Genomic DNA, 24,553 nt, shown 5'->3' on the forward strand with positions numbered 1-24,553 from the left:
CCTATTCATAGTTTTTAATAATGGCAATTTTTCATTTCTATGTTTTCCAAATCCATATGGTCTTTTTTGATAGAATATAAACATAACAGAATGCAAACATATGTTTTGAGTTCTTTATGGCCTAGACTGAGGTGATTCTCTTTGAAAATAGGTTCTCCTTTTGCTGTAGCCAAGCACCTCAGGGGCATCATAAATCTGAGTCCATTCTTATGTTAACTCTGGGTTTTAAGACTCCACAGGTAGTATAAATATGAACTCAAAACTCATATTTGAAGACTTTGTCCCCCTCAACCAGAGGAGGACAGGCTAAGACAAACACATCTTGTTATCAGTCTTTGCTGGTGGGTGGAACTTTTATCCTAGACTACTTCTTGACTAAAGAGATCCTAATTTCATGGGTCTCCCTTCAGTTCTCGGTCTCACATTGATCCAAAGCCTCTTCTCCCAACTCTTTGAATTCCACAGTTGGTAAATGACCCTAGGAAGGCTTAATTTTTATTTTTCTCCCTTTAAAAAAATGTTTCTCTTTTTTAAAAAAAATTATCCTTACTTTCTTATGAATTTGACTAGTCATTTAAAAGGCTATTTGGGGGTGGCACTTGTGGCTCACTGAGTAGGGTGCCGGCCCCATATACCGGGGGTGGCAGGTTCAAACCTGGCCCAGGGGCAAACTGCAAAAAAAAAAAAAAAAAAAAAAAAAATAGCTGGGCGTTGTGGTGGGCACCTGTAGTCCCAGCTCCTCGGGAGGCTGAGGCAAGAGAATCGTCTAAGCCCAAAAGCTGGAGGTTGCTATGAGCTGTGATGCCATAGCACTCTACTGAGGGTGACAGAGTGAGACTCTGTCTCTTAAAAAAAAAAAAAAAAATTAAAAAAAAAAAGGCTGTTTCATTTTATTTGGCATTTCTAATAAGCTTTGGCAGATATTTGGACCCCCAATTTTTTTGCTAGAAATGGAAGTTCCTAGGAAGCGATCTCGATAATTGGCAACTAAGGGGAAGGGGGAAGGAGAAGCACCATGGCTGAGGTTGTGGAAGTGGTGGGCCCAGCTCATAAACCACCTTGTCATCTGCTTGCAGTTTCTATGTGTGGAGGAACGAGAGCTGGGGAGCCCATACACAGGACCCGAAGCCCTAAAGAAAGGTCCTCTGTTCATTAAGAAGGTGGCCACCAACCAGGGTTCCAAAGCTTCACCCCAGGGAGAAGATTCTGCAGATGTGCCATGTCCCCCAGAACCTGCTTCTGACACCACGGAAGCATCCAAGAGTGCCACAGACACCACCAGTGCTACCACTGCTGCCACCAAGCCCACACCCCAAGAGACAGGCCCAGAGCCCAAAGGCAAGGACAGTGCCAAAGGGTTCTGTGAGCCCATGGGGGAGAAGAAGAGTCCAGCCACCATCTTCCTGACTGTCCCAGGCCCCCACTCTCCAGGGCCCATCAAGTCACCCAGACCCATGAAATGCCCTGCCTCCCCATTCGTATGGCCGCCCACAAGGCTGGCTCCCAGCATGTCCTCGCTCAACTCCCTGGCCTCTTCCTGCTTTGACCTGACAGATGTCAGCCTCAACATTGAGTATGCACCTCTCTGCTTAATCTTTTCTAAAATCATCTGCATGAAAAATACTTTCCTGGATGGAAAAGTAGATATGAATTTAAATTTCTATGCAAGTTCTGATTTTTACAAAATATCTTCATGAGAGGCAGCGCAGTACGAAAGGACAAAGGACAAGGGAGAGAGAGCCCAGCAGTCTGTTGATGGCTCTGGTTACAGACTGATTATAAAGTAGACGCTGGACTTTGGTTAAGGTCCCTTCCAGCAGAAACATTTCCTAAATTCTAAAGAATTATACCAAGATGATATAGAAAGCTTCAAATATGGAATTATGTAATAATAATTGACTATTATGTATGAGGGGTTTACATGGCCTTAGCATGTTATAATTTAATTCAATCTTCACAATAGCCCTACAAGTTAGAACTTACTATCATAAAGTTCAAATGAATTCACCCAAGGTTCCACAAGAAATCACGATCTAAAGGCAGACCCCACGTTAGGTTTCGTGCCCATCTGACTGGGATGTAGGCCTGTTCTATGTGAAAGCTGGATGGAACTGACTGACCTCCAACTGAAAGGAACCTCACAGAGAATTTTTTACCCACATGACTTTATGTTCCTCAAATAGGACATGCTTCTGTCTTGGGGGGAGAGGGCCAACATTTGCAATGACAGGAGAGGTGACCATTCTCTCTTTACAGAAGCGGGGATCTCAGGCAGCGGCGGCTGGGTGAGATTCAGCTCACAGTGCGCTACGTGTGTCTGCGGCGCTGCCTCCGTGTGCTGGTCAACGGCTGTAGGTAAAAGGGCTGTGGGGCCAGGAAGGTCCTGTGGGAACACTGGGTGACCATGAATCAGAGGAGGGGCCCTTGAGGCAATGACCGGGGCATGTAGTCCCACGGTACATGAGTAACACGTTGCAATGAAATGAGATTGGACAAAGACTTTGAAGGGTTACTTTGGTGGTCATTCTTCAGCAGCGCTGATGGGCTCCGAGCCCAGGGCTGGGCTCAGATACCATCACTGCAAAACTGTCACGGGGCCTGGCACGGCTGATAGGCAGTACATTTTCCCAAGAGGAAATCTCTAACTTTCCTTAGATGGAAGGTACTTGATTTTCCCAAAAGCATAAAGATGCACATTTTGTCCTCTAATTCTGCAGACCTTCACTTTTGGTCATCTTAGAGTACAAAGCATTCCATATCCTCAAGGCCATCTACAGCTCAATGGCCAGTATAGCTTTCTCTTACTATTTTCCAAGTTTGAAAATCAGGGGCCTTTTTTTCTCTCAATATCTCTGAAACCAAATCAGAAACCTGACACCATGTACCAGCAGTGGAGCTGATCCCTACGTCCGTGTCTACTTGTTGCCAGAAAGGAGGTGGGCATTTCGTAAGAAGACGTCAGTGAAGAGGAAGACCCTGGAACCCCTGTTTGATGAGACGTAAGTGGGCCACGGGCCTGCCTAGAACACCTTATCCGTTCAAGTATTTGTCAAGCACCTGTTGTGTGCCTGGCAGCCTGCCAGCATCTCTGACTTTGTGAAGCTTCTATACTCTTGGGAGGAAGGGAGTGCTGGGGCAGTGTATCAGAAGGTCCTTCCACGTTGACTGCTGGGACAGGCTGGCTAAAGTGTTCCTGATTATGGAATGGTCCCTACTCTTTCTCTTTAAATGAAACCTTTTTGGTAGTAAAAGGATTTGAACCTATCTAGTCAATATGTTTCTTTTATGATCTGTCTTAATTCCAGCAGTTAAAAATAAACATTCTTTGAACCTGAGGACCTAAAATTTCCTCTGATGCTCTGGGCGTTTTAGCCTGTCTTCTCTCCTGCAACAAAACACAGGTGGCAGTAAAACACGAGTCTCCATGTGGCTTGTTCTCCCGTCCTGGAGAACAGGACGGGTAGATAGACTCTAATCATATTAATTATTTTTGATCTGTGATGGTAAGTCTTGTCCTAAATATTTTTATTCTTGACAACACTCAAGGTACAGAAGTCTGAATCTCATTGTTGTTTCCTTCTACTTCAGGATCCGGAGAAGACATTCTATAGCAACACAGACAAGAGTATTATATCTTATAATTTTGGTTCCCTCTTATCCTAGTCAATAAGTACTCATTTAAAAAGAATTGTACTAATTCCTCTTTGAGCCATGTCTAAGAACTAATGTTCCTTCAAGAACTACACTTTTGAGTTCAACAGTATTAAGAAAGGGTGTGGGGAAGAGAGATTTCATCCATTCAACATTTGCTGAATACTTTGTTAGGCACCATGTTATATTCTAGAACCTCCCAAGTAAATGACTTTGCCCTCGAAGAGTGCTCTGACACAATTATAGGATTCCAAATTGCTTATGCAAGAACACAGGAGGGAAAGGTTTAACATTTGACTTTTGTGACAAGCCTAAACTGTTAGTAATTCTCAAAATTAAAATGGCAAGATAAGCCTGGATTATTTAGAAGGCAGACTTGAGAACCCCAGCCCTAAAAATAAAACTAGAAGTAAGGAGTCCAGGGGGCTTTTGTGAGTATATTACAAAGCTTTCACACAGAGATTTCTCTGCCTTACTCCTCAGGAGGGTGGCCACTATTTTGCATGTAAGTCCAGCAAACCTAGCTAGCCCTTAGGAGATCAGAAAAACACCTGCAAGAGGGGCTGAAGTGGTCCTCTAAGTAGGTACTGTTCAGGGTAAGGAAGGGCAGCTCAGAGTGGTAGCCAGGGTAGAAGTAAGGAATTAAGATGCAGACTCCAAGTCACAGTAGTCGGGGTCACTTCTCAAAGAGGCAGACACTCCTGACAATTCCCCGGAATTTTGTGAACAACACAGGACAGTGATGATCTGTAACAATGATGTGTTGAGTACTTAGGAGCCAGACCTGTTATATTAATAGATACTCTTAATAGTCCCTATCTCCCATTTTAGTAGGGAAATGAATGAAATACTTTAGGTTTTCAACAAAACTGATTGAAATATGTAAATCTCATTTCCTGACTTTTTGCTTCTTAAAGATTTGAATTTTTTGTTCCCATGGAAGAAGTAAAGAAGAGGTCACTAGATGTCGCAGTGAAAAACAGTCGGCCCCTTGGCTCACACAGAAGAAAGGAGTTAGGAAAAGTAAGTAGAAGAGGGTCTCTTGGTACTCTGTCGCTCCTGGTACTTTGGAGTTTACTGTGGAATACATCCTTGCAGAAATTCTGATGAAATTGTTCTGCCTGTTACTATAGAACTGACTTCCAGGAGGAAGCCTCATTGAGAGTTTTTGTTTTTCATAATCTTGAAATTAAGGAATATAGAAATATAAAATATGGATGAACCCTATTTTAACAAACTCAAGAACCTAATCCGAATCCATCATTCTACGTATTCCAGTATGACCTTAAGCACTGTTTTGATAAATACAGCTTTGTAGGAAGCGTAGGTCCCATTAGGTCAAAGTTTTTGTGGTGATGGGATTTTATGTAACGTACATGTGGTAGAAATATAATCCCCTAGAAGATGCCAAAGAGAGACCAAAGATACGGCACTTGTCCAATGCTTTGTAGTTTGTTTTAATAAGCACCTTCTCGTATGCATCTTTTTAAAGCCCACTTCTATTTAGTAGGTTGTATTATCGCTAAGTTTACAGATGAAAAAAGTTCTCTTTCCATTAAAATAACATTCTTAAATAAACTTGAAAAGGAATTCAAGTTTTCAAGTACTTGAATTCCTGAAGTAAACTCCAAACAGCAAATCACCTTTCCCAGGACACGGAGGTCTGTTGCACTGTCCCTCTGGAGAGGCTCCATGGTGAAAGCCAAAGGCAAAAGAGCTCTGGGAGCTGGCACAGTTGCGGGCCTGTAGCCCCAGCTACTTGAGAGGCTAAGACAAGAGGGCTGCTTGGGCCCAGGAGTTTGAGGCTGCAGTGTGCCATGATCACACCTGTGGGGCAACATAGCAAGACCTCATCTCTAAAATTAAAAAATAAAAAGAGCCTGCTCAAAGCTCTGGAACCCAGGCAGATGCTTATGGTCAATTCAGTTTATTCCAATGTGTCTCCTTACTGCAGTGTTTCAGAGGGGAACTAATTATTTGTGATTGTTTAGGTACTGATTGACCTATCAAAGGAAGATCTGATTAAGGGCTTTTCACAATGGTAAGTGTGGCCTTTTCTTTTATCACTGTTAGCTGCTAGTCAAGATGTTATCTCAGCTGCCCATATTCTCTCCAAAGTGTTCCTTCTTCAGTACTATTTCAGCTCCTTTGGTTATCAAGAAGGGAAGCAGATTTAATACCTTTTTTAAGGTTTCCCTGCCTGCAGATCTTACTTAAAGGACCTCTGTAAACTCTGTCCTTAACCCTCACTGGCTACCTTAGAGGGAGAGGGTTCTGCTGGTCCCACGGAGGCCCAGACAGGTAGGACGAGGCAGCTTGTCCTGTTGTCACCGTGACACACTTGCGTTGCTAACGTAAGTCGAAACTCAACTGTCTTACAGGTATGAGCTGACTTCAGATGGACAGCCCAGAAGCTGATGATGAGTATATCATTATCACCTGTATGTTAAAGTGTGTACATATGTATATTTTGTCATTTAAATCAGAACAGCCATTGAAGAAAATATATATACATATTCTTGTGTGGAATTTAACTGCGTGAGGAAGAGGTGGTATTTAAAAACAAAATAAAACTACTTTTTCGTGGTTGGATCTTATTCAAAACCAGAATGAAATGGTCTATTTGTGCCTGGTAAGTTATCAGAACCTCAGTGTGATTTTTTCACTTTTGGTAAAATTGTATGTCATCCGATTTAAGGCCTGCCTGAATGTGCGTGTCAGCAAGTGTTCCATCCCTGACAAACGGGCTAGGGAAGGTCTGTTTTTCTGGGGCAGTAAGTGACCAGGGAAGGTAACTTCTTTTATGGAAATAGAAAATGAGCCAACTCTAAACTGCCGAGAGCTAACAGTGCCAACGCCCTTCCAGCTGCTACTTGTGGTACTTGTATGCCTGGAGAGCATTCCTGTATTTGACTTGGAGCTAAAAGGTGTTTTCCTAATGGCAACAATGTCATAGTGATATACCTACTAAGGGCCAAACTCTAGCATGTGGCATTATTTCCATAGGAAAATACAAAGCAAGTTCCAAACCGAGGTATATCTCTGAACTCTCATAGCAGAACATCAGAGACTGGCTGAAGAGCGTCACTGCCACAGAAGAAATGGCACTTTCTGTATCTCTCTTAGATATATATGTAAATTGTATATTTAAACAAGTGCCTCTTTTGCATTTCAAACTTTATAGGACCAAATATACTTCTTGTGCCCTCTCATGTCCCTAGAACTACTGTGTAAAGGTCATATCCTCTTTTTTTTTTTTTTTTTGTGGTTTTTGGCCGGGGCTGGGTTTGAACCCGTCACCTCCGGCATATGGGACCGGGGCCCTACTCCTTGAGCCACAGGCGCCGCCCAAGGTCATATCTTCTTTTACTTATTTAAACAACACTCCCTACCATTAGTTTCCTGTCCCCGTCACTGCGGCTTTGCCGAAGAATGGCCACACCCTGAAACAAAGTCTTAGTCATATTACTTGTATGCACAAATTATCTAAGATTTCCTATTTTCTGTAAGATCAAAGCCCATGCCTTAATTTGTCCTTTAGACCTAACACAACCTGGTCTCTGTTTTTCTGCTACTTTATTCATGTGCAGACACTCTATTCCAAAACAGTCCAAATACTGTGCCCTGCTTACTCACCTCTTAAAGGCTTATTTGAAACCCATCTCTGCCTTTAAGCCAATCCATACTGAAATGGCCTTTCCTCACCACAGATGGCATTTCCATTTTAGCCTTATAACACTAAATTTTAAAAAACATTTATTAGATATCTATCTACCAAGGTCACATTCTAAACAACTATTTATATTGTATTTGATGTTTCTGTTTACAGTTAAATTATAAGCTACTTGAATTGTTTTTTTTATTCTTACCATCCAAGACTGTGCTAAGTACATGGAAGATACATAATAAAAAGTTTTTGTTTCTGCTGTGGTTTCAATTTTGTTGGCAGATTCTTAAAACAGTTGATCCCTATCCTGTCAACTTCATTTATAATTGCTTGCTAAATATAGACAAGTGCCTTGAAAATGGTAAAACACCAGAGAAGTATAAGGGAATATGTCATATATCACATCCTAAATATTAGCACCACTAAAATGGATCAAGATGGCAGACAAGTAAAAACCTATCCTTCCTCTTCCAAACACATTGAAGTCCTAATTAAACCATGAATATTTATTTCAAACATGGCTAATTAAAAAGCAACACAGGTAAAGTTTCCCAGTGATGGTCCAAAGAGGAAAACCAATGGATTACATAAGAGTTGAAAGGGAGGGGGGAGAGACAAGATGGCTGACTGAAGCCAGCTTTCCACAGAGGCTCCTGTTCAGAGGAGAGTTAAAGGACAAAAATTCAGCAAGTAACCTGGTGGATTTGAGCTGCACTAAGAGAGAAGGTTGTAGAACGCACGTCAACCCCGCTGAGGCGAGCTGCGACCACAAGGATACATACAAACAAAAGGTACAAAATCCATCACCAAGCGGACGGGAGTCCCCTCCCCCATGAGAACGGCTCAGAGTGCCCCACAAACAACCGGGCAGAGTTCAAAGGTCCTCCCACTACACTCCACGGGAGAGACCCTTTAAAAACTGGACCTACCTCCCCTACTGGGGTGCCACGGTGTCCTCCTGCCGGGCATAAACTGTATAAACCGTATATGGTCTCTACCTGGAATTCTGAGCTCCCAGCGCTCTCCTTTGCTCACACTGGGGTCTGGAGGCCAGTCCCGGTCGGTCGTTGGAGAGGGGACTGCACCGGAGTGGCAGTTCCCTGAGGCACAGTGCGACAGCCGTCTTTTGGTGATAATACGGCCAGGCATAAAACTGTGTAAAGCTGTGTGTGTTCTTTGCCCGCAACCCCAGGCTTCCAGCGCTCCCCACGCTCCCCTCTGCTCTCTCTCCAAGGTCTGGAGGCCTGTCCCCCAGGGGTCCAGACTCTTGGGCGATTGCTCAAGGGGTGTAGACAGTGCTGGGCTGCAGCCTGTCGGTGCAGACTCTGGGGTACGGAGCGGAGAGAGGACGATTGGCCGGAGGGGAGCTACACCGGAGCAATGGTTGCCTGAGCCATAAGGCAGCAGCACTCTTGCTAGCAATATGGCTCACTACAGAATATTCTGAAGCCACACCCCCTGTCTCCCTGGGCAACCAGAGACTCTGAGTTTGCCTGAGGCAACATAAACTTGTAAACCAGGGAAACTAGCAGGGCCGGGCTGACCCAGAGGTCTGCTTTACTAAACCTAAGACGCACCTGGCCCTCAGGGGATCGTCAGCCTATAGACAATACAAGAGCAAAGACAAGCTGATTTGGAACTCAATTCAGCTTCTCTTCTGCAGGGGAAACGCAGAGTTGTTCTGTTCTGTTCTGTCAGTAACATTAATCAGGGGTGAGACTGGACCTGAGTGAAAACCCCTCAACCTTCATCTAGTGCCCGAGGTTGTCAGGCCTCACCTCCTCCTGCTGGAGAGAGGCAGAGCGCAGCGGCCTGGCAGACTTCCTTGTGATTCAGGCAGGTACAAACTCCTGGAGTACGGATTCACTACAGGCAACTGGGTCAGCCAACTGCAGGGCTATCAGTGACTGGGTGTGAAGTGGTGCAAGGTGGGGAAGGAGGCAGCAACCTTCCCAGACTGATTTATAGGCTGGGTGGCTTCTCCTGACTCCACGCAGCACTGGAGCAAGCCACACCAGAGTAGTCACCAGACCCCTGTGATCCAGTTCCCAGAGACCTCTTAAACTCTCTCACCCGAGACAGGTGCAGACTGAGACAATTGATTTGGACATTTTTGAACTGAACCAATCACCTGAGGACAAATCAGGTGGTGCCCTAGGTGCACGGTGGTAGGAAGGTTTGATTTTTCTTTTCCAATTGTTTGCCGGTGAGGGGCGGGGTGACTTAATTGCTGATATTTCTCCACAGCTGAGACTTCAATCCAAAGTATCTGTTTCACTAGGGTGGAACAGAAACCAGCTGAAAACAAGGCAGAAGCATTTTGCCCCACCACACCAGACAGAGCCCCAGTTTCTCAGGCCACAACACTGTACGGGCCCTCGACAAAGCCCCAGGGGAAAAAATCAGAGGGAGTAAAACAACCATGGGGTGGAATCAGCAGAAAAACTCTGGTAACATGAATAACCAGAATAGATCAACCCCCCCAAGGAAAGATATGGCAGATGCAATTGAAGATCCCATTCATAAACAACTGGCTGAGATGTCAGAAATCGAATTCAGAATTTGGATTGCAGACAAGATTAACAAAGTGGAATTAGGAATTCGAGGAGAAATTCAAAAGTTGTCTCAAGAATTTAACAAATTTAAAGACAAAACCACCAAAGACTTAGACACACTGAAGCAAGAATTTGCAGCCCTCAAAGATATGAAAAATATAGTAGAATCCCTCAGTAACAGAATGTAGCAAGCAGAAGAAAGGATTTCTGACATCGAAGATAAAGCCTTTGAACGCTCCCAAACTCTCAAAGAGGAAGAGAAATGGAGAGCAAAAACGGATCACTCACTCAGAGAGCTCTGGGATAATTCGAAGAAGGCGAATATCCGAATCATAGGAGTTCCAGAAACAGATGAAGTGGCCTCGCTGGGCACAGAGGCCCTTCTTCATGAAATTATGAAAGAGAATTTTCCAGACATGCCTAGAGATTCTGAAATTCAGATAGCGGACAGCTTCAGAACCCCAGCACGACTCAACCCCAATAAGACATCCCCAAGGCATATCATAATTAACTTCACTAAAGTTAATATGAAGGACAAAATCCTCAAAGCTGCCAGGAGAAAGAAAACCATTACCTTCAAAGGCAAGAATATTAGAATGACTGCAGATCTCTCTGCTGAAACTTTTCAAGCCAGAAGAGGGTGGTCACCGACTTTTAATCTCCTAAAGCAAAATAACTTTCAACCCCGGATCTTGTATCCAGCTAAACTGAGTTTCATTTATGACGGAGAAATTAAATACTTTAATAACATTCATATGTTGAAGAAATTTGCCATAACCAAACCAGCTCTTCAGGATATTCTCAGACCTATCCTCCATAATGACCAACCCAATCCTATACCACAAAAGTAAACTCACTCAGAAACTTCGGATCAAACTCCAATTTCCACACTGGCGAAAGGATTAAAAATGGCCACTGGACTTTTGAAAAACTCGATACCCAAAACTTCACCAGACTTATCAATATTCTCCATTAATGTGAACGGCTTAAACTGTTCTTTAAAGAGGCATAGGTTAGCTGACTGGATACAAAAACTCAGGCCAGATATTTGTTGCATACAAGAGTCACATCTTAACCTAAAAGACAAATACAGACTCAGGGTGAAAGGATGGTCATCCATATTTCAGGCAAATGGTAATCAGAAAAAAGCAGATGTTGCAATTTTATTTGCAGATACAATAGGCTTTAAACCAACAAAAGTAAGGAAGGACAAGAACGGTCACTTCATATTTGTTAAGGGTAATACTCACTATGATGAGATCTCAATTATTAATATCTATGCACCCAACCAGAATGCACCTCAATTTATAAGAGAAACTCTAACAGACACGAGCAACTTGATTTCCTCCAGCTCCTTAATCGTCGGAGATTTCAACACTCCTTTGGCAGTGTTGGATTGATCCTCCAACAAGAAGCTGAGCAAAGAAATCTTAGATTTAAACCTAACCATCCAACATCTGGATTTAGCAGACATCTACCGAACATTTCATCCCAACAAAACTGAATACACATACTTCTCATCAGCCCATGGAACTTACTCCAAAATCGATCACATCTTAGGTCACAAGTCTAACCTCAGTAAATTTAAAGGAATAGAAATTATTCCATGCATCTTCTCGGACCACCATGGAATAAAACTTGAGCTGAGTAACAACAGGAATCTGCATACTCATACAAAAACATGGAAGTTAAATAACCTTATGCTGAATGATAGCTGGGTCAGAGACGAGATTAAGAAAGAAATCGCCAATTTTTTGGAACAAAACAACAATGAAGACATGAACTATCAGAACCTCTGGGACACTGCAAAGGCAGTTCTAAGAGGGAAATTTATAGCACTGCAAGCCTTCCTCAAGAGAACGGAAAGAGAGGAAGTTAACAACTTAATGGGACATCTCAAGCAACTGGAAAAGGAAGAATATTCCAACCCCAAACCCAGTAGAAGAAAAGAAATAACCAAAATTAGAGCAGAATTAAATGAAATTGAAAACAAAAGAATAATACAACAGATCAATAAATCAAAAAGCTGGTTTTTCAAAAAGGTCAATAAAATAGATAAACCTTTGGCCAATCTAATCAGGAAAAAAAGAGTAAAATCTCTAATCTCATCAATCAGAAACAACAAAGACGAAATAACAACAGCCTCCTCAGAAATCCAAAAAATCCTTAATGAATATTACAAGAAACTTTATTCTCAGAAATATGAAAATCTGAAGGAAATTGACCAATACTTGGAAGCATGTCACCTTCCAAGACTTAGCCAGAATCAAGTGGAAATGTTGAACAGGCCCATATCAAGTTCGGAAATAGAATCAACCATACAAAACCTCCCTAAAAAGAAAAGCCCCAGACCAGATGGTTTCACGTCTGAATTCTACCAAACCTTTAAAGAGGAATTAGTACCTATATTACTTAACCTGTTCCAAAAGGTAGAAAAAGAAGGAAGACTACCCAACATGTTCTATGAAGCAAACATCACCCTGATCCCCAAACCAGGGAAAGACCCAACAAGAAAAGAAAATTATAGACCGATATCACTAATGAATATAGATGCAAAAATATTCAACAAGATCCTAACAAACAGAACCCAGCAACACATCAAACAAATTATACATCATGACCAAGTCGGTTTTATCCCAGGATCTCAAGGCTGGTTCAATATATGTAAACCTATAAATGTAATTCAGCACATAAACAAATTAAAAAACAAAGACCATATGATTCTCTCAATCGATGCAGAAAAAGCTTTTGATAATATCCAGCATCCCTTCATGATCAGAACACTTAAGAAAATCGGTATAGAAGGGACATTTCTTAAACTGATAGAAACCATCTACAGCAAACCCACAGCCAATATCATATTGAATGGAGTTAAATTGGAATCATTTCCACTCAGATCAGGAACGAGACAAGGCTGCCCATTGCCTCCATTGCTTTTTAACATTGTAATGGAAGTTTTAGCCACTGCAATTAGGGAAGAAAAGGCGATCAGGGGTATCCATATGGGGTCAGAAGAGACCAAACTTTCACTCTTCGCAGATGATATGATAGTATATCTGGAAAACATTAGGGACTCTACTACAAAACTCTTATAAGTGATCAAGGAATACAGCAGCGTCTCAGGTTACAAAATCAACATTCATAAATCGGTAGCCTTTATATATACCAACAACAGTCAAGTTGAAAAAACAGTTAAGGACTCTATCCCATTCACAGTAGTGCCAAAGAAGATGAAATATTTGGGAATTTATCTAACAAAGGACATGAAAGATCTCTATAAAGAGAACTATGAAACTCTAAGAAAAGAAATAGCTGAAAATATTAAATGGAAAAACATACCATGCTCATGGCTGGGAATAATCAACATAGTTAAAATGTCTATACTACCCAAAGCAATATATAATTTCAATGCAATCCCTATTAAAGCTCCACTTTAAAGATCTTGAAAAAACAATACTTCATTTTATATGGAATCAGAAAAAACCTCGAATAGCCAAGACATTACTCAGAAATAAAAACAAAGCAGGAGGAATTACGCTACCAGACCTCAGACTATACTACAAATCAATAGTGATCAAAACAGCATGGTATTGGCACAAAAACAGAGAGGTAGATGTCTGGAACAGAATAGAGAATCAAGAGATGAATCCAGCTACTTACCGTTATTTAATCTTTGACAAGCCAATTAAAAACATTCAGTGGGGAAAAGATTCCCTATTTAACAAATGGTGCTGGGTGAACTGGCTGGCAACCTGTAAAAGACTGAAAGTGGACCCACACCTTTCACCATCAACTAAGATAGACTCTCACTGGATCAAAGATTTAAACTTAAGACATGAAACTATAAAAATACTGGAGGAGAGTGCAGGGAAAACCCTTGAAGAAATCGGGATGGGTGAGTATTTTATGAGGAGGACCCCCCGGGCAATTGAAGCAGCTTCAAAAATACACTACTGGGACTTGATCAAACTAAAAAGCTTCTGCACAGCCAAGAACATAGTAAGTAAAGCAAGCAAACAGCCTTCAGAATGGGAGAAGATATTTGCAGGTTATGTCTCCAACAAAGGTTTAATAACCAGAATCCACAGAGAACTCAAACGCATTAGCAAGAATAGAACAAGGGATCCCATCACAGGCTGGGCAAGGGATTTGAAGAGAAACTTCTCTGAAGAAGACAGGCGTGCAGCCTTCAGACATATGAAAAAATGCTCATCATCTTTAATCATCAGAGAAATGCAAATCAAAACTACTTTGAGATACCATCTACCTCCAGTGAGACTAGCCTATATCACAAAATCCCAAGACCAGAGATGTTGGCGTGGATATGGAGAAAAGGGAACACTTGCACTGCTGGTGGGAATGCAAATTAATACATTCCTTTTGGGAAGAGATATGGAGAACACTTAGAGATCTAAAAATAGATCTGCCATTCAATCCTGTAATTCCTCTACTGGGCATATACCCAGAAGACCAAAAATCACGTCATAACAAAGATATTTGTACCAGAATGTCTATTGCAGCCCAATTCATAATTGCTAAGTCATGAAGAAGCCCAGGTGCCCATCGATCCACGAATGGATTAATAAATTGTGGTATATGTACACCATGGAATATTATGCAACCTTAAAGAAAGATGGAGACTTTACCTCTTTCATGTTTACATGGATGGAGCTGGAACATATTCTTCTTAGTAAAGTATCTCAAGAATGGAAGAGAAAGTACCCAATGTACTCAGCCCTACTATGAGACTAATTTAGGGTTTTCATATGAAAGCTATAACCCAGTTACAACCTAAGAATAGGGGGAAGGGGGAAAGGGAGGGGAGGGAGGGAGGAGGTGGGTAGAGGGAAGGGGATTGGTGGGATTACACTAGCGGTGCATCTCACAAGGGTATATATGAAACTTGGTAAACGGTCTGTGAAGCTAGTGAATGATGCCCCATGATCATATCAATGTACACAGCTATGATTAAAAAAAAAAAAAAAAAAGAGTTGAAAGGGAGTTAAAATGTTGAAAATGAGAATTTTAGCTTATACCAGAAAGGAGGCAAGGCACCTAAAAAGTTTTGTCTTATATAAAAAAACAGGCCAACTATGGTGGCTCATGCTTGCAATTCCAGCACTTCGGGAGGATCAGTTGAGGTCAAGAGTTTGAGACCGGCTTGGGCAACATGAAGAGATCTTTTCTCTACAAAAAATAAGTCAGGGGTGGTGATGTGTACCTGTAGACCCAGCAACTAAGGAGGCTGAAGCAGAAAGATCACTTGAACCCAGGACACTGAGGTTGCTTTGATCTAGGCTGATGCCAAAGCACTCTAGCCCAAGGGACACAGTGAGACTCTGTCAAAAAAAATTTTTTTTAAAAGCAAACTAATGTATAGTGATGGAAAGCACATCAACTGTTGCCTAGGGATGGGAGAAGGTAGTGAAGGATTACCAGGGGTAAAGAGAAAACTTTTGGAGTGTTGAATATGTATGTCTTAGATTGTGGTGATGGTTTTATAGCTGTTCACATATATCAGAACTTATCAAATTGTATATCATAAATATGTACAGTTTATTATGTACGTCAATAAAATTTTGAAAGTCAATATTTTTATGTTTTAAATATTTATATTTATTGCTAAACAATAATTGCCACAGTTTTATTATTTTTTTATGAGACATACGTAGTCTTGCTTTGTTGCTGTGGATAGAGTGCAGGGGCATCAGTGTAGCTCAAGTGATCCCCTCCCTCAGCTTCTTAGGTACACACCACCACGCCTGGCTAATTTTTCTATTTTAGTAGAGACAGGGTCTCTTGCTCAGGCTGATCTCAAACTCATGAGCTCAAGTGATTAGCCCTCATTGGCCTCCCAGAGTGCTAGGATTATAGGTGTGAGCCACTGCACTTGGCCACTTTTCTTATATTTTAAATAATTAAAATTGGATAAAAGTGGATCCAGTAGGGAGTAAAGCTATTTGTATTAGTGGCACTGTCCTTCTCAATGGCATCTTCAAAAAACCTGTAGGCCTCTCAAAAAAAGTTTAATAATTTCTGCTTTTATATTAGAGTTTTAGCTACAGGTGCTTAAGCTAGCTGACAAAATTGAGTTTAATTTTTTTAGAGACAGAGTCTCACACTTTGTCACCCTCAGTAGAGTACTGCGCCATCACAGCTCACAGCAACCTCCAGCTCTTGGGCTTAGGTGATTCTCTTGCCTCAGCTTCCCCAGTAGCTGGGACTACAGGTGCCCGTCACAACACCTGGCTATTTTTTTGTTTCAGTTTGGCCAGGGCCAGGTATGAACCCGCCACCCTGGGTATATGGGGCCAGCGCACTACTCACTGAGCCACAGGTGCTACTCCTAAAATAATTTTTTAATTACATTTCTTCCTTTCAAATATTCTTAGATTTCCAAACTGTCTCATTGCAATTTCTTGGAATAATTAAATCAATTCAGGGTATTTACATTATTGAATGCTTTTTCTACCCATCTGTGAAGTCACGGGTTCTTCCACGAATTACCAGATAGCTTTTAGAAATGTAACCACAGGTTGACAAAATGAGGAATTTAAAATTCGTTAGAAGGAACCTATTATCTTACATCTGATCCCTACATCGAAGGATCTGAATGCTTGTCTACTGACATTTACTCTATCCCACCAGGCTGCTTCCTGGACATGCTTTGCAATGTTCTACATGCCACCCAAAAAGAATGACTGAAAGTCTTCAAAGTCACTTTTACTAATGGATGTGAGGCAGTACACTGGTCACTTAAGAAAATCTGACTGAATATTGGGAATAGAGACTAAGTAGAAGACAGCAAGTAAAGTACTCTTACGTAAAATGCAGCAGGGCTGACCCAGTTGCCCAAGGAAGGTTTAGCCTAGGAAGAGAATATGACTCATTATTTGTGAGCAGTACAAATAAGTCACCGAGGACACTTATGTTTAGAAATTCTTTACAAAATTTTATTTAAATTCTCATGTCCTTATAAAAAGTGCATTACATCAAGATTGCAAAAAAGACACTTTTTTAAATGAGGGACTATTTATCTACTTTACCCCATGATTCATTTCCTACCCTAATATAAATATAAACCTTTTTCTTTCTTCTGTGTCTTCCTCCTGCTTTGAAAGGGTGACTGCCATGAGGGATATCTTAATAGAATGTGCTAATTAATCCTTGCCAGGAGAGCAGTAGCTACTTAGTGGCTGGACTTAGCCGTAGGCACACCTTTTGCCCTGACCCAAATGTCACTAAACCCTGAACTTACTTAGAAACTCTCTCCCTGGGTTCCTCTTACTCACAAGCTCACTTTAAAACAAACTTAAATTTTAAGTGCTCGAGAATTGCTTAAGAAATGATTAAAGGACCTAAAATTAATTTACTACCTTAACTTAGTAACTGTTTTCTGTATAAGAATCTCAAAGTTAATAAAAATTATATAGACGAAGAATTACCCAGTTCTAAAAAGGGATGAATTCTGAGAGCAAACACATTTTATAGCCCTTGTCTCAAAATGAGAGCAATCCTACAAAATACAAAATGTTAAGAAAGCAATTTACACAGTAAAAATGATTTGATATGTTTTCAGTATGAAAGTACTTTTAATTTCTTTACTGCAGGTACAATGGCATCCAAGTCATCGATTTCTGTAATAGAAAAACAAGAATAAAAAGTAACTTTTTCTAGTGATAGGATGAAATGAGAACCTCAATGCAAAAGCAAACCTCAAAAAGACGACAATACTGGTGCTTTTATACACATTAATCTTTTCTCCAATACTGTTGATAGATTATCAGTGATTCAGATACAGATGCTTCATAGGGCATCTGTTATATAAAAGGTATCACATGCCTACAAGTACACTCTGACTCTGCTATCACCTCATTAGCAATGTACTCTTGTTAACAGATCCAACTGGCTACATCTGTGATAATCTAATGCTTTTTAGAACTGTATAACTACATGGGTGCTCCAACATGGTCAAATTCCAGGTAAAGGTGTCTCTTCCCTGGATCTCCATCTGAGAACATGGAACGTCTTATCTCTTGGGAAAACTTCTCATTAGGTCACTCTTAGATCTACCTTTTAGGATGAGCAATATGTTCCTAAAAGGTAAGAGATGCCTCTGAGTACAAACATCAAATGTGGTGTATTACACAGCTTAGCCTGGTCTAGCTCACCAGATAAACCAGTTCAGGTTCTTCTGTGACAGGTTCTTTCTGAATTTGATTTTGCTTCTTAAGATTATCTTATTCCAACCAGCCTAAGTCACAATTCACTCTCTAAAACTCCTGGCCACTGGTGAAGCAGTCCTTTCATTATCCAGACCCAAGCCTACTTAAGGAAGGAAGGAAGAATCTTTCAAGATCAAAACTTCTACCTACATTTCCCATTAGGGAATGACAGAGCCAGGGTTAAACTGGGCATGGCCAGAAACAGTGTTTCTCTGTCTCCTTTAAAGGTCTGTGCTTTTCTTGTTTGTGGACTAATCCCAACAAACTCTAACTGCAAGTTAGGAATGTGTTTCCAAAACTTAGTTTCCAGAGTGTCTATCGAACACTCCAGGTAAAAATACTAATCCAGTGACTAAGAAAAACACATTGACATTTTAAGACTCAAAATTTAACCAATACCAACAGAGATCTTACCTAAGATTTCAAGTAGATCATTAGTAAATTCCTGAAATGCTGGGAAAAATTCTTCATGTTCTTCCAATTTGTTGATAATGCTGTTTAAAAAATACACAGTTTATATCTAATTTCCAGATTAGAGTTTTTACATCTGATTGCAAAATAACATTTTCAAAATAGGAAGAAATTATCCTAATTTAAATGTAAACATAGTGGTCATTTACTTCAGTCCTCCCTTTTCTTCAGCTCTTTGTCCTCTAATAACACGTTTCTAAAAAAGGCATCTCAGATGTTATCAATATAAAATTTGTTAAACTTATATAACATTCCTAACATGGCAAACTTCCCATTTAGTTCAAAGCTTCTTAGAGACACCAGGCTTTTATAGCATTCTAAAACTAATTGGCTTTTATACCCAGTATCCTATTAAACAGTAAGAAAAGGTATCAGTAGTCAGTAAAACTGCAGGAAGGGGAAAACAGAGCAATAGTGAGATATACCTTCCTTTTAAAAGCATTAACTATCAGAAGACTCAAGTATCAGATTATGTGAGGGTTCTTTTTGGAAAATGCAGAACATATGGAATATGTGGGTTTAGATGTGTTTCCTTTCCTTTGCATTATAGCGTAACATTGGGGATGGAGAAAGTTGCTTTAAGTATAATTACAACGTCCCAATATTTATTAAAAATATCAGATGTTATGTTAGAGATGCCTAGTGGTTTTTTTTTTTTTTTTTGAGACAGAGTCTCAAGCTGTCGCCCTGAGTAGAGTGCTATGGTGTCACAGCTCACAGCTACCTCAAACTCTTGGGCTTAACTGATTCTCTTGCCTCAGCCTCCCAAGCAGCTGGGACTACAGGTGCCTGCCACAACGCCCATCTATTTTTTGGTTGTAATTGTCATTGTTTGATAGGCCCGGGCTGGATTCGAATCCACCAGCTCTGGTGTATGTGGCTGGTGCCCTAGACGCTTGTACAGGTGCCAAGCCGCTAGTGTTTTTAAAAATCCTGATCAATTAATAAATATAAAAATAGGACTTCCTTGATACAATCTGAACTCGCAAAAGAATAATATAATCTTCCCTGAGAACAGGCTTATGCTGAAGAGTTCATGACCTTCTTACAGGACCAATATAATCTATATTTATTTTTAAAATATATCACATTCTTTTCATTCCTGAGGGTGTGAGATTTTAGGATGTCAAATTATTTAAAAGGTAGTAACCCAAATTGGAAAGGTAAATAATTTATGAAGTTTCTGAAGTCTTTTAATTGCATTCCTCCAAGCATTCTGGACACTTGGAAAAATAAAAAGAAAGACGGGTGGATCGCTTGAGCTCATGAGCTCAAAACCAGCCTGACCAAGAGGGAGACTCCCGTCCCTAAAAAAAAAAAAGCCACATTTTTGTGGCAGGTGTCTGTAATCCCAGCTACTCAGGAAGCTCAGGCAGGAGGATCATTTGAGCCCAAGAGTTTGAGGTTGCTGTGAGCTATGATGCCATAGGACCCTACTGGGGGTCAAACTCTGTCTCAAAAAAAAGAGAGAGAGAGAGAAAGACAGAGCTTCATTACATTGCCCAGGCTGCATATGAACTCCCAGGGCTCAAGTGAACCTCTTGCCTCAGCTTACTGAGTAGCTAGGACAATAGGCACGTGCCAACATACCCAGCCATTCTATATGATACTTTGTAAACTTTTCAAATAAATACCTTTGGAGGTCTTCAGGTCCTAATACCTGCTTAACCTGCTCTCTGATATCCTCATTAATCCGCCTACACAATTTCCCAACGGTGCTTACCAGGACACGCAATGAGGATGAACTATCTGCAAAAGAGAAATAAAAGGATAGGATATTAATTATTTTAACAAGGAATTCCCAGAATTATTATCTGTATCGAACATTTTATTCTTTATTTTTAGTATTATTATTATTATTATTTTTGAGACAAGAGTCCCATTATGTTGCCCTTGATAGAGTGCTGTAGCATCACAGCTCACAGCAACCTCAAAGTCTTGGGCTTAAGCGATTCTGTTGCCCTCAGCCTCCTGAGTAGCTGGGACTACAGGCGCCCGCCACAATGCCCGGCTATTATTTGGTTGCAGTTGTCATTGTTGTTTAGCAGGCTCAGGCTGGGCTCGAACCCACCAGCCTTGGTGTATGTGGCTGGCACCCTACTCACTGAGGTATGGGTGCCGAGTCCATTTTATTCTTTTTACTTTAAAATTCTTTTACCTACTTTTTGTTAATTTATTAAGAATAAATTTGAACTAACTGATCAACACTTAAGCACATATATGGAAGTAAATCTCATTGAAAATCAAGCTGTGGGAGGGAGAAGGAAGGGATGGGTGAATTCATACCTATTGGGTACAGTGCACACTATGTGGGTGAAGAGCACACTTACATGTATAACTGTGATTCAATCTGTGCAAAAACAAAGCATGTAAACAAGATGTGTGCCCACTAACATTCTGAAACAAATTTTAAAGATAATAAAATATAATAATAATTTAAAAATTATTAGGAATAATTCTTCAATGTGGGTAATGATAAAAGGTCATCACCTAATTCTAGGAGTTCTTGAAGGTTTCTCACAGCATTGTTCATTTCTCCAAGCCTTGTATAAACTTCATTCATTCGGGGATAGACTCCATTTAAAGAAGGCACATCAAATAATTTTTGGAAGTGAGAAACAATAGCTTGCAACATTTCAAAGTCTGACAAATTGCTGCCCTGCTCAAAAGAGAGGATTATAAAAAAGATAGCTCACATCTTTAAATAATCCAAAATCTTTAATTTAAAAAACTTCAAAAAGACAAACTGAACTCTAGTAGAACAAATACTAATATCTAAATCATTACCAATTTTTAAAATAAGAGTACATTAAAATGTAAACATTTATATAAATACTAAGCATTACCTTTTCCTTATTTTCAATTTCTTCCAACATGGTATCTACCATAAACAACAAATCTTCAACTTTGATACTTTCATCTTCATCCTGCTTCATTAAATTATGCCAAGGCACCAGTTCTGCAGACAGTATTTTCAAGGACTTATATAAATCCTTTGTAACAAAAGAAACTACATGGTATTATTTATTAAATAAACAGTTTCTACATTACCAATAATAAAACCATTATTCAGGCAGGCTAAAAATATATATATAATGTATAAAACCACCATTTTTTAAAATACTGTTACTAGTTTTCAACAAATCTGTTAAAATTTGACTTCTTCAGATAAATACAGGCCCTATCAAAAAAAGTCTACTGATTATCCTGAATATTTGCTAAGTAATTTTATGTTATTTACTATTTTTAATATATTATTTATTTAGAAATAAATAAAAAGTTTATATAAAGTTTGTCCTTACATTTTTTTTTGAATTTTTTTTTTTTTTAGAGAAAAGAGTCTCACTTTGTCACCCTTGGTAGAGTGCTGTTGCATCACAGCTCACAGCAACCTCCAGCTCTTGGGCTTAGGTGGATTCTCTTGCCTCAGCCTCTGGGAGTAGCTGGGACTACAGGTGCCCGCCACGACACCCAGCTATTTTTTTGTTGCAGTTTGGCCGGGGCCGCGTTTGAACCCTCCACCCTCGGTTTATGGGGCCAGCGCCCTACTCACCAGGTGCCGCCCTGGTTTTGAATTTTTATAACTACTTTATTGAGATGTAATTCACATCCCATAAAATTTAGCCTCATTAAATACACAATTCAGTAGTTTTAATAGTTTTACAGGGATATGCAATATGTACATCCAAAAAGAAATCTCACTCGCATTCTTTTCCATTTTCCCCTCCCTGCAGCTCCTGGGCTAACTACTAGTCTTTCTGTTTTTACGGCTATGCCTTTTGTGGGCATTTCACATCAATGCAGTTATATAATACCCTTAGCATAATGTTTAAGATTTATCAATGTTGTAACATGTATCTTCAGGCAGGTTTTTCTTTTTCTTTTTTTTTTAAGAGAGCAGATCTGCTATGTTGTCTAGGCTAGACTTGAACTCCTGGGCTCAAGGGATCCTCCTGCCTCAGCCTCCTGAGTAGGTGGAACAACAGGTGCAGGCCACCATGTCAGGCTCCAGCAGGTTTTGAATCTGAAAGGATCTCTAAATTAATTCTGCTTTATCTTCATAACACTACATAGTTTTCTTGTGTTGTGATAAAATATACATACATAAAATTTCTTTTGTTATTGTGATAAAATATACATACATAAAATTTACTATCTTAACCATTTTTCAGTGTTAGTTCATTGTTATTAAATATGTTCATAGACATGTTGCTCTAATCTATTTTAAACTGTGCACAAGAAGCAAGGCTATTGAAAACTGAGCGCTCTAATGACTAATCAATTGACAAATATCTACTACAGGTTGAGCATCTGTAACCTGAAAATCTGACATGCTCCAAAATCTGAAACTCTGAGTACTGACATGACACTCAAAGGAAATGCTCATTGGAGCATTTAGCATTTTCAAAGTAGAGATGCTCAACCACTATATATTTTATAAATGCCCAAAGTAAAAAAAAAAAAAAAAAAAAAAATACATAATTGAAATGCTTCTGCTCCCAAGTATTTCTGGTAAGGGATATTCAACCTGTATGTGCATGGTGTAGGGCTTGGCCCTTTAGAATAATGGCTTCCAAAAGAAATGTGATGTGGGACTCAGTAATTTGAAGTTGTCTAGTAGCCACAATTTGAAAAGTACAAATAAACAGATGACATTGGGCGGCGCCTGTGGCTCAGTGAGTAGGGCGCCGGCCCCATATGCCGAGGGTGGCGGGTTCAGACCCAGCCCCGGCCAAACTGCAACAGAAAAATAGCCGGGCGTTGTGGCGCGCGCCTGTAGTCCCAGCTGCTCGGGAGGCTGAGGCAAGAGAATCGCGTAAGCCCAAGAGTTAGAGGTTGCTGTGAGCCGTGTGACGCCACGGAACTCTACCCAAGGGCGGTACAGTGAGACTCTGTCTCTACAAAAAAAAAAACAACAACAAAAAACAGATGACATTATTTTTTAAAATATATTTTATTTAACCCAATATATTCAAAATATTATTTCGATATGTAATCAGTATTTTATTTTTTTTCCATACTAAGTCTTCTAAAACCAGTATATATTTTATACCTACAGCACATCTCAATTGAGACTAGCTACATTTCACGTGATCAACAGCCACATGTAGCTAGTGGCTATTGTATTGGGAAGCACAGCTTTAGAATACAGAAAGCACAAGAAATTCCTCCTTTTTCTAAGGTCTTCTTCTTCTTCTTTTTTTTTTTTTTTTTGAGACAGAGCCTTAAGCTGTTGCCCTGGGTAGAATGCTGTGGCATCACAGCTCACAGCAACCTCCAACTCCTGGGTTCAAGTGGTTCTCCTGCCTCCGCCTCCCAAGAAGCTGGGACTACAGGAGCCTGCCACAATGCCCGGCTATTTTTTGGTTGCAGCCGTCGTTGTTTGGCAGGGCCGGGTTGGATTTGAACCGCCAGCTCTGGTGTATGTGGTGGGCACCTTAGCCACTTGAGCCACAGGTGCTGAGCCCTTTTTCTAACTTCTTATATTAGTCTTCCACTTATTTAACACATGATAAGATGGCCCACAACTCATATGTTGCCATCTTTAACCTCTTGTTTAGTAGGAAGGCTCTTTTAGCAATTCACATCAAATGAATGTTTACCATCAGTGCCACTAGAGTTTGAAAAAAAGTCAGCAAGTAGAAGCATAATGACACCTTTGTTAACTCTCCATCATCCAGGCACATTTATAAAATCTATGGTAAAAGGCACACCCAATCTTATAATAAATTTTTGCTTGAGAATAAAAGAGTATTATAGAACTAAGAAGGAAAATGTTCTCATCTCCTCTACAGTGTGGCATAGTCCACCAGGTAAGCTGTGAAAAATATAAGAGGTTCTCCTAGGTTCTTCACACTGCCCAGTAGGAATGTAGGAATATTACCACGGGCCTCCTCCCTTTGTATGTCTGGTATCTGGAGCACTGGTGGAATGGTAAAGCAACAATGTACAACAGTGTACTGGTCTGAGGAAAGCTACATCAT

General features: G+C 40.3%; 2 protein-coding genes across 6 annotated transcripts in view; one reads left to right on the plus strand and one right to left on the minus strand.

Annotated features, from left to right (window-relative positions):
* Positions 1–7,564, plus strand: part of ESYT3 (extended synaptotagmin 3) — a 46,181-nt gene extending 38,617 nt beyond the window's left edge. Inside the window, exons 18-23 of one of the 3 annotated variants that reach the window (XM_053598902.1) lie at positions 1,077–1,573; positions 2,257–2,355; positions 2,868–2,999; positions 4,569–4,674; positions 5,643–5,692; positions 6,033–7,564. In XM_053598902.1, the coding sequence (XP_053454877.1) occupies positions 1,077–1,573; positions 2,257–2,355; positions 2,868–2,999; positions 4,569–4,674; positions 5,643–5,692; positions 6,033–6,069 (921 nt within the window). In that variant the 3' untranslated portion in view covers positions 6,070–7,564. Of the gene's footprint in view, positions 1–1,076; positions 1,574–2,256; positions 2,356–2,867; positions 3,000–4,568; positions 4,675–5,642; positions 5,693–6,032 lie in introns of those variants that run through there. The other 2 variants (XM_053598903.1, XM_053598904.1) reach the window with 2 other exon arrangements.
* Positions 7,565–16,808: 9,244 nt separating this feature from the next.
* CEP70 (centrosomal protein 70) overlaps positions 16,809–24,553 on the minus strand; it is an 80,339-nt gene continuing 72,594 nt past the window's right edge. For all 3 annotated transcript variants that reach the window (XM_053598907.1, XM_053598906.1, XM_053598905.1), the window contains 5 exons: positions 21,416–21,562; positions 21,060–21,228; positions 20,204–20,318; positions 18,513–18,592; positions 16,809–17,510 (listed from right to left, as the gene is read on the minus strand). In XM_053598907.1, coding sequence (XP_053454882.1) covers positions 17,449–17,510; positions 18,513–18,592; positions 20,204–20,318; positions 21,060–21,228; positions 21,416–21,562 — 573 coding nt within the window. In that variant the 3' untranslated portion in view covers positions 16,809–17,448. The remainder of the gene's footprint in view (positions 17,511–18,512; positions 18,593–20,203; positions 20,319–21,059; positions 21,229–21,415; positions 21,563–24,553) is intronic.

The sequence above is a fragment of the Nycticebus coucang genome, chromosome 8 (assembly GCF_027406575.1).
Source record: "Nycticebus coucang isolate mNycCou1 chromosome 8, mNycCou1.pri, whole genome shotgun sequence".
Lineage (NCBI taxonomy): Eukaryota > Metazoa > Chordata > Mammalia > Primates > Lorisidae > Nycticebus > Nycticebus coucang.